The following is a 10,528-nucleotide window of genomic DNA, read 5'->3' on the forward strand; positions in this document are numbered from 1 at the left end:
AAAAAGAAAAGAAAAAGGAGAGGACGGTAAAAGTAACACCGTCAGTTTTAGAAAAAAAAGGAACAAATTATTATAGCTGACGTGGCATAGTCACAAGAATTGAATTAATTAAATATTTCAGATTTTATGAAATACGGATAAATGCATCATTTTTAAATGCAAAAGGCAACGTGCCCTTCACCTTTTTTTTTTTCGGGTTTTTTGGGTCAAAACGTGTCCTTCACCTTAGCCTCAACTCTCAAACGTACCAAAACCAACCGGTGTGACCCTCCATTTTGGTGGCTTTTGGTACAGACTACAAAATGCCAAGCCCAACATGCCCCTTTCCCATGGTGTGGGTATGGGAATGGCTATGCTTTTATCGCCTTTGAAACCACTGGCCTTCTCCTCCTCTGCATTCTCTCAGGACCCATCAACATCATCATCATCATCATCATATCGACCTGCTGTTGTTCTTCCAGTTAAGCTTATAATTTCTCTCTTAAGTTTTCCTCATCTGGGTTTCACTTGTTCTGTCAAACTGCAATATGCGTGCATAACTTTTGGGACTTTGGCATTTTGCACATATCTCAGTTTCTGTTTCGTGGGTTTTTTTCATATATTATTTCAGGGTTTGGGGAACAATTCAGCCGACTACCAGAAGTTGGAGCTTACTTTGAGTGAGTATGGAGTGGCCACAGTAGTTGCTAAGGTGTCAAGACTTGATTGGCTGAGGAATGCCGCCGGTTTGGTTGACCCAAATTACTGGCGGGGAACTCTCAGTCCTCGCCCTGTACTTGATTGGTGTGCCCAGTAATTCAAGTTTGTTTCCTTTTTAGTACCCTTTGGGGTTTTAATGGCATTATAATAGGTTGGTTTAAATTTATCTAACAATGAATGACCATGCTTTGGCAGGTATTTGAAGAGGGTGGATGAGGCCGTACAAGAGGCGAAGGAGCTGGCACAAGGTTGATCAATTCCATCTGTTTAGAAATTTGAAATGTACATCAATTGCTTGAATTCAATATCTATGTATTTTTTGTTTTCTTTCTGTAATTCGGAGCACTTTAGATATTGTGAATTGGGCTAAGTTGAAACAAAATCTATCTCGAGTGTTGTATGGTTAGGATGAAGTTGAGAAACAGTGAGAGAATGAGTTGTTACGAGTTGGCCAACCTATCTGTTGCAGACGGATTGAGCCAAAAACATGGAGACCCCTTTGCTCTCTAACTTCTGGACATTAGTAGTCTTTAAAAGTTGAGAAAGATAGGTGAAATCTAATACTAGAGTTAGTATTAGAGAGTCAAACATGTGTAAGTCAATTCTCTTTAGCCAACTTAGATGATGCTAAAAGATAATTAGTTTAATTTCTGTTAATAAGGATAGGCAATGTGTTACCCTTGAGGTGGTGGTGATAGTGCTGGTGGATTTGGTAGTAATGGTGATGGTGGTTGATACCCAGGGCCTATCCCTATCTGTTAACTTCTTAGTGTGTTATTACATCTTTGAAAATGGCATTGCTTGATTTTAAAATTCTAAATGCTTTAGCAGCTTTTCTAGTGCAATGATATCACTTTAGCAGTTTCAGCTATGCTTGAAAGGGAAATTAACCTACCGATTTAATGAAAATACTTTAGCTTGAGTGGTTTGATCCAATATAACCTTATTGTTAAATTTTTGGAAGCCCGGTAATTGGTTATTGTACAATTTGTAATTGCTATGCATCTTAATGATGATCTCCCCTCCCATAGACCTCTCAGTGTGAGAGGTGGGGTTGAGGAGGTTGAGTTAAAGTATAATACGGGTTAGATAATGTGCCCAAAAAAGCCATAAGAAATGTCCGTCCTTCCTTCACTTGTGAATCTTCCTTGTGGCCATGTCAAAATTCAACACTATATTTGTTCCCTTTTGTTTATAGGGTCTCTCCTTCCTTGCCATCCTCTGTCATTGACTCATTGAACATGTGAGTTCTCTATCAAACACAGCAATTGACTTATTTGCTTCATTTCTTATGGTTTTTAGGTGGGAAATTATCCCTGATTGGACACTCAGCAGGAGGATGGCTTGCACGTCTCTACATTGAAGAATTTGGGCTGTCCGATATATCCTTGTTGTTGACTCTTGGAACCCCCCACCTGTAGGTCATCAAACTTTTTCATGTTAATTTCTTGCTGATGACTATTGGATCTCATTTACAAATGTGAATCAACGTTTATCATATCTGAGGGCTGTTTGGTGATGACATGACATGTCTAGTAACTTCTGTTATTCCATATTCCATTTGAAAAGCTTACTTCTTCAAACTTGATCAGGAGAATAACTGACACCTATTTTTTGTTCAGGCCACCACCAAAAGGTGTGTCGGGGGTTATTGATCAAACGAGAGGTCTCCTGGATTATGTTGATAAGAATTGCTCAAAAGCTGTTTACACTCCTGAAGTGAAATATGTATGCATAGCAGGGAGGTAAAACTCATAATTTGATTCTGTTTTTTGTTCTTACTCTATATTGCTTCTGTTATTATTTGAATGTATTCACTTTATGCAGACATTTTTATTTATTTGAATAAATTAATAGGTGTGAAATTCTTGTAGTATTTTCAATTCTGAGTTCAGTTATATTGCTAAGGTGCATCACGAAGGTTACTTGCAACACTATAAAATGGATGTAGTAAACAATAGATATGTTGAACAGGACACCACACCACATCCATATATGAAATTAACAAAGAAGCATCAGAAGAGCTTGACATTAATAGACCCCACAGATATTATATAACACCATACTCTAACAAATATAAGTGTAAAATCCTATAATCTAAGTGAGTTATGTATACGGAAACTGCAGGTATCTCCAAGGTGCTCGTTTGTTTGGGAACTCAAATGAAAGTATTGATTCTGCACTTCCAATAGCGAGTGTAGAACCTTCATCAGAGGTTGCTGTCATAAATGATATGAGCACTTCAACATCAACCACAACCACCTTGCGTGCACGCTTTGTTGGGCAAGGGTACAAGCAGGTAAAACCCCAACTGTCTCAGCAGTATAAACAGTTACTCCCAGTCAAAATAAACTTATCATTGTCATTTGAGAGTTCAATTCAATTTCTATGAGATTTTATTATAGTTATGTTTCCTGGTGTTATTTGTTGTCATATCTTTTAAGCCGGACGCCATGGTTGCAGACCGAATTCTGACAATGAGACTAGCATGTATTTCAGGTTTGTGGGCAGGCAGATGTTTGGGGAGATGGGGTTGTACCAGAAGTATCAGCCCATCTAGAGGGTGCACTCAATATTAGCTTAGATGGTGTTTACCACTCACCAGTTGGTTCAGATGATATCTTGAGACCATGGTATGGGTCTCCTGCCATTGTAGAGCAATGGATACATCACCTCCTTACCTAATGGCTTCCAACTTCTAAGGTACTGTAGAGAAAAGAATTAATTTATTTGATGCCATGGTAATTTGTCAACTGCCCATTCATAAGAATTTTTTTTATGTATTGCCAAGTTATAAACTGTAATCTTTTTCGAATATTTTGCATTCTTCTAGTTATTTGTTTGTAATTAATTATAATTTTATTTGACTTGGACAAGCAGAAGAACTCATAATACTGTTGGAAGATGTATTGATCATGCAATTTGACTTGAAACCTGTTCTTTCTCATCTTTAGGAATTTTAATCATCTGCATTGTAATCCAATTGCACAAGTCTTGTTCTGCCTCTGAAAGGCAAAATATCTTTCTATCATCCCCAGTCCCAGTACTGTCTGTGTACATTTGTGCATGCAAGTAATGGTATTCTTCTTGCTAATGGTGGAGGATAGTCAGCTTAGTCCTTTTGCCCTAATCTGCCACGACTACTCATGTAACAGCAAAGTCGATACCGGCAAAGAGTGGCAGAGAGTTTTGGGGGATTTCGGTGTGGATTTTTGTGTAGAGCAACCTCATTAGGTTTTAATTTTTAATTTTTATACAAGCGATATTGCCGGAGATTAGAATGGAATCTAAATGTTGTTAACCAATCCTTAGGTTTTAGATGGATTAAGATGTGTCCCTATTAGGTGTAGAGCAAATCAAAACGATCAGACTGAGCACAAGCCAATAATCACGTTGACTGCATAGTGAAGTCAATGCAATCCACGGCAATAAGATGCACCATGTGTTATTAAGTCAATGCAATAATCACCTACAGTAACACGGCCACTAAATTGAACCCACGACGCCATAATTAACAATGAGATATTACCAATTATTCTACTGGGATAGTGATGATATATATTGCCCTTTTTCTTTTCCAAAAGTTAGGAAAGAGGAAAACTCACACACCTAGGAGCTGTCCTCCCATCCTTTACACTACGATCTGCCAACCTCTTTTGATAAAATTTTAAGAGGGAGAAATTAAGATCAATGACATGATATTCACCACAGCTAAAAGCAACAGTGAAACTGAAATAAGAGAAAATGATCTACATTAAAGTCATTTCATGATCCTACGTACTTTTTACACATCCAAAACCAAAAGGCATTCCAGCTAAAATTCAATCACCAAACCCAGCCTGCATAATATGGTCTCAAACATAAGTGTGAAACTTACACTATCTCCAAATGGATTTGCTTTTTCTTTTTTAAACAGGGGTTAGGGACATCGATTCAAAGCAAAAGGCATCAATTAGAGACTGAATGAGCATTCATTCAGCCTTCACAAAGTGGCGCGAAAGCAGCTTCCCAATTTCCAAAAAGCCGACTTTTTCCTTCCCTTCAAAAATTGCCTTGAGCTTGTCATCACAGTGGATCTCCCTCTTATTAGCAGGATTCTGCAGGCAGAGAAAAGCATACATATTTGATTAATACCACTCAACTCGACTTCATATGTCAATTACAAGTATTTAACTATTTTGTGGTGAATAACACTCACACAGCTTGTGCAAGATTCATATTAGAAACAACCACTAGATAAAGACATCAGGATCCACATCCCTGCCGTACTTTCCTAAACAACAGAATAAGTAGCAATCACACCTTTGGAGTAGACAAAACAAAACCCTTACGATTACAAAGTCCTAGACCAACTGGCTTTACAGGCAAACTCAGCCCACAGATATGCAGGGGCGAGACTGATTTGAATTTCATGGACAGCTTCGAACCTAAACATTTCTATCCCTTTGATGAGACCTTGTTCCAAGTACTAAGGCCACTGGCCCGCACCTTGCCATCTGCATCTAGTTTGTCAGGTCAAAAGAAAAATCATGTGCTGTTCCATGCAACTCAAACATTTAAAAGTCTTCCAACCTTTTTGCTAATTGCCAGTGTTTACACTGTTACTTGCTTCTTCATATCGTCTATGCTCATTCCTTTGGAGATCAGGATTTTGTATAGCAAAATTTACTTCATCCCCCAGCAGAAATGCTTATGTCAATAAAAAAAGACCTAACATTTCTTGGCTGTAATAGCTACCTCACTATCCGTCAAGCTTGTTAAAACTACAAATATGATCCATGATCAAAATAGAAAGTTATACCATAGCACCCCCTCTAACTTAATGGACAACTACCTAATTGCAAACAAAAGGCATTCTCAAAAAGGATGTGATAACAGGCTGACGAAAAAGAAACATACATTAAAAAATCAAATGGAACCCAAGTGACTACTGAGAACCATGAATTATCCAAACTGTACATCAAAGTTAAAGATCAAGAACCCATATTCCGTCAACATATACATAAAACCATGAAAATTTGAAAAGGTGATCTTAATGGTTATACGTAGATATATATCAGATGCGAACAGACATGAGCCAACATAATATGAGTCTACGTGAAGTGGAGGGCAATGCATATATTGGGATGAGTACTTGGAACAGTCTATAACCCAGCCACACTAAACTAGTTTAAAGGCAACCAGTAGCTATAGAAATACAGAGCAGTAACTCAGTTAACATAAGAAAACGCAGCTTGTTTAAACATGGAAAGCTTCATCCAAAGCAGAAACAACCTGTTAGGCTTTAATCAACTTCGAAAATAATAAAATGATAAGAAAATAGATAAATAACTTTATCATAAACAAATCTGCATCGAGCCAAGCTCCCCATCAGCTAAGTCAGACTGAGGTGTCCAGATGTCCCTTTGTTTGCAACAGACAACAGTTTTTTTTTTTTTTTTTTTTTTGCAATTTAGGGCTTAGGGTTTAGGGTTTAGGGCTTGGTTACCTTTTTATTCCCTTTCATTTCCCAAATATATTCTTGTAGTTTATAAAGAAATTTGAAGCAAAACCCATAAATAACGAAAAACAAACCATTTTATTAGAACCCACTAGCAAAAACCACAAAAAGGAAAGGAGTGATGAGGACCTGCAGGTTGTGAAGCTTGATGTGGGCCCAGATCTGCCTGACGGCCTCGGCGCGAGAGGACTCAGAGGCGCCAAGGAAGCTACCAAGAGCTGGTGAGATCGGCGTTGGCTTCATAATCCCGAGGTTCCTGTTAGGAGTTTTGGGTTTGGTCGAGTCAGCTGCTGCCTTGGGCTTGGCCTTGGCCTTGGCCTTTGCCTTTGGTACGGCAGCAGTGGCGGCCTTTGAGGCAGAAACAGCAGCTCCAGCAGTGGAGCTGGAGGATCTGGCCGGTGCCATGAGAGCCCTGCATCCTCTGAAAACCCTAAACACATTGGAAGACGACATTGTTCTCAGCCTCTCTCTCTCTCTCACAGGTCACAGCAACACAATTTTCTACTCTCTACTCTCTCTTTGATCTCTGTGCCCTAATATTTGGAAGACCCACTTCTGACTATTTTCAAACGCTTCCTCTCCCCCTTTCCTCCTATTAGCTTTTTTTTCTTTCCTTTTTTTTCCTTTTTTTTTGTTGAAAATTAAATATCCAATAAACCCTTGGATTTTTATTTTATTTTGATGCTTGTTGATTGTACTTGTTGGGCTTGGGCCTAGCCATGCAGGCTTGCAGGATCCAACTCAGAATATACAAGAGAAATGGAAAAAATATAAAATTTGGGTCCTATACAAAACACTCACCTAGAATATTAGGGCGGATTTCACTTTACTATCCAAATTTTAAAGAGTTGCAATTTTTTTATTATTTAAAATCAAATTTAATATAAGGAAAATTAAAGTAAATTCTTACAAAGAATGCACTCCCAACCAAAGCCACCAAAGGTAAATGAGGCAAATATGAAATGTGGTTAAGGAAGTCTCAATTCTCTCCATAGTAAGGGTTGGCACGTTCTAAATTGGATTGGTTTACTCAAATTTATGAGGTTTGATTCAGTTCAATTTTGACAAAAACCACACTAGAAACTTAACCAAACTACTGCGTTCGGCTAGTTTTGGCCTAAGCCCAATATTTTTTTTATTTTGCATTTCTACAATGTTTTTAGCCCAATTACAACAACAAAAATTTATAACTTGATACATATTTTTAATTTTCTAGCATATTAAACCATCCTAATATTCAACATAACATAAAACTTCAAAGTTCAATAATAATATGGTTACAATTTAAAGATAAATATGTACAACTAGTAACTATATTATTATTGGAAATATAAATATATAAATATGTATAGGATGTATAGAGAAATAGGATGAAGACAAAAATATACACAATGGATAAAGAGAGAAAGACGGAAGCGCAACAAGAACAAAAAGGTTCACCGAAAAGAAAAAGAAATTGGGCTAGAGTAGTTATTTAGATGAGTAATAATTGGAATTAAGACTTTTTGGTATTAATTGGGCTAAAATATCTAGTTATTACTTGGGGTTACTAATGCTATTTGAATATTAATTAGGCTTACTAATAATTTTGGATATAAAAGAATAAGTAAACTTAACATGACTGGTCCGACTCGGTTTACATAGGTTTTTCCAAGACAATAACCAAGAGGGAAACTGATCCAAAGCGATCTGGTTTGGTTTTTTAGCCTAGTTTGACTATTTTAGTCAACTCAATTTTTTTGGGTTTTTCTCAACTTGGTTCGGCTTGATTCACTTGTTCAAATACCCACCCATATTGCTCATTATTTGGCCAACTGGACCCTCTAATGATCAGGTTGACCTAAAATTATGCCCACCCTTACATTAGGGTAGCCCAAATACCATCACAATAGGAACAATCAAAGATAAAAGCTACTTTGGGGATATTTTGATTTAACCAAACTTAGATTATCCCATGGAACTACATGCTTAGTGGCAAGAAAATACTTACAAGATGACCATTTTTTTTTTCTTTATCGAACGATGACCAAGTCGAATAGAACCCATTACTCCCAAGGCTAGCCTAAGGGCCAGCTTGGGATTGCTATTACTTTTTTTTAAAAAGTTGATTCTGCTGTGCTTTGAAAATAATTAGCTGTAAAATAAAGCAATTCCATGTTTGGTAAATAATATTTTTAAAGTGTTGTTAATACAAAAAGCAGTGTCAAAACCGTTTGGTAAATTTTAATATAAAACCACGTTGTAAATGTGAATAATGACTAAAATAGACATGATGTAAGTGTTATGAGCTAATCATGTGGTGGTAGCGGTGGTGATGGTAAAAGAGATGGTGGTTGGGGGGATGGCGGTTGTGGAGGTGGAGGTGGAGGTGGAGGTGGAGGTGGAGGGAGTGGTAGTGGAGGTTGAGGAGGAGGAGGTGGTGGCGGCGGAGGCGACGTAGTGGTGGTTGTGGTGGTGGCGGCAGTGGCGGTGGAGGTGGTGAAGATGGTTGGTGGAGGTGGATGAGGACGTGGAGTTGATGTCATTTAAAAAAATTAATGATGGTTTTGGGAATTAAAAAATTCATTAAGTGCTCATCTATGCTTCTTTTGAAATCAGCTTTGAAAAGCAACTCAAATCCTGCTTTTAAAAAATGTTGTCAAAAGGCCATGGCTTTTAAAATAATCAGGATATTTTATTTTTACCAAACACCTTAAACTATTTAACTTTAAAGTGAAGCGGATTTTTGGTATACAAAAGTAAATCCCAAACGGGGCCTAAGAAGTATCACGAGCCCAGATCCATTAGCATCTATTTATAATGCTATGAACTTCAGCATTGTTCTCGATCCTAGCACCAACAAGACTTTTTAGTCCCAAAGAATCTTTAAAAATAAGTGGTTTAAGAGTGCTTGAAAGTTGTCCACATAATCTTTGAGAGTGCTTGATTCAGAAAACCAAAATTTTTTGAAAATTGAGAAATTTATGTATTCCCAACAATTTTGGAAATTTTCGAATATGCCCAACATACAATTAGCTCAAAATGAAAATTCATATGGAAAAGCTCAAAAAACTATTATATACTTATACTTAAATGTTGTCATTTTTTTTGGAACAATTCGTATATATATCTTTTTTATCACCATATCATATTTATTTAAATTGTTTTCTTTTTTGGAATTTTTAGATTTTAAAATTTCGGATGTCAGATATGATTTGTGCGTGTCAAAATTGAATTTTTTTACATTAAAATAGGCTGAAATCTAAATTTTATATCCAACGTGCACCCTACCCTTCACCAGAAACCCCATCCAAACTACTTGGATCCACACCGTTACCCAACCACCACGAGCCAACCCATTCGGATGTAGGAATGCATGCTCTTAATCACTTGAGTTCCAAATCCTTACTCTTTCCATTTATGTCAAGTTGAAAAAAAAAAAAAAAACTTGAGTAATTTTATTAAATCAATAATGTTTTGATATATATAATAAAAGAAAAGGGAGTAGGGGATGGATTAGACAAATTGTTCACTATGAGTCAAACTTAATAGAATTTAATCAATTCTCGTTAAGGTGGATAACTGAACCAAGAATTCTTTTTCTTTATCATCAATTGAATTAATGTTCGAGACCCATAATTCTATTTTATCATCAATCCACTCACCATTCATGGTTTTTCTAGCATCTCCACTAAAATCTTCTATTTAAACTTTTTATTGAACTAACACAAAATGTAGGGAAGTCACAAAAATAAATAATAATGTCTAAAGTCACAAAATTTACTTATCCAATTGGCTCACCAAACAATGTGACAATGTGTATGTTTCAATATTTTACCTTTTTAAAAATAAATTTGATTCAAAGTTAATTTTAACTTCAAACCAATCAATCAACACTATGTGATGGGATGAAAGAAACTTGGTTTCAATAATCCTTTAACTATACGGACTCATAAAGTTGTTTGGGCTCCAATCGTTCACCAATTTTGTTTTGTTTTTTTTTGTAAAATTTGCTATTACTCTTCTTTTTAAACCTTTTCCAAGTGTACGGGTTTATAGTTTAAGTGATTAAAAGTATTTATCCGTGCACTCGAGGTCCTATGTTCAATTTCTCCCTTCCCCAAAATCTGCTTGTGTAAACAAAAAAGGCATTCCCCAACATGTTTTGAAATGAATTAGGAAACTTGCAATTACCCCCGAAAATTAAAATTTTGCTTAGATCTTTCTTAAAAAGGAAAAAACGCCTTTTTACTAGGGAACATTTGGTTAGATTTTTCTCCATCCATCATTATTGCCTCTTATATCATAATGATTTTGAACATATTAATAATATTTTCTTAGAAACCTTTT

General features: G+C 36.4%; 2 protein-coding genes across 2 annotated transcripts; one reads left to right on the forward strand and one right to left on the reverse strand.

Annotated features, from left to right (window-relative positions):
* The first annotated feature begins 232 nt into the window (after window positions 1-232).
* Window positions 233-4,732, forward strand: LOC110756056 (alpha/beta-Hydrolases superfamily protein). The gene is made up of 7 exons (XM_021957435.2): window positions 233-460; window positions 611-783; window positions 895-947; window positions 2,002-2,116; window positions 2,322-2,444; window positions 2,827-2,998; window positions 3,199-4,732. Exons 1-7 carry the CDS (start codon window positions 317-319, stop codon window positions 3,382-3,384), a joined length of 966 nt encoding a protein of 321 aa, XP_021813127.2. The 5' UTR covers window positions 233-316; the 3' UTR covers window positions 3,385-4,732.
* Window positions 4,412-6,822, reverse strand: LOC110756057 (protein TRI1). The gene is made up of 2 exons (XM_021957438.2): window positions 6,329-6,822; window positions 4,412-4,796 (listed from the first exon to the last, which is right to left on the reverse strand). Exons 1-2 carry the CDS (start codon window positions 6,650-6,652, stop codon window positions 4,671-4,673), a joined length of 450 nt encoding a protein of 149 aa, XP_021813130.1. The 5' UTR covers window positions 6,653-6,822; the 3' UTR covers window positions 4,412-4,670.
* Between the last annotated feature and the right edge of the window lie 3,706 nt (window positions 6,823-10,528).

The sequence above is a fragment of the Prunus avium genome, chromosome 2, assembly GCF_965620075.1.
Source record: "Prunus avium chromosome 2, drPruAviu1.hap1.1, whole genome shotgun sequence".
Lineage (NCBI taxonomy): Eukaryota > Viridiplantae > Streptophyta > Magnoliopsida > Rosales > Rosaceae > Prunus > Prunus avium.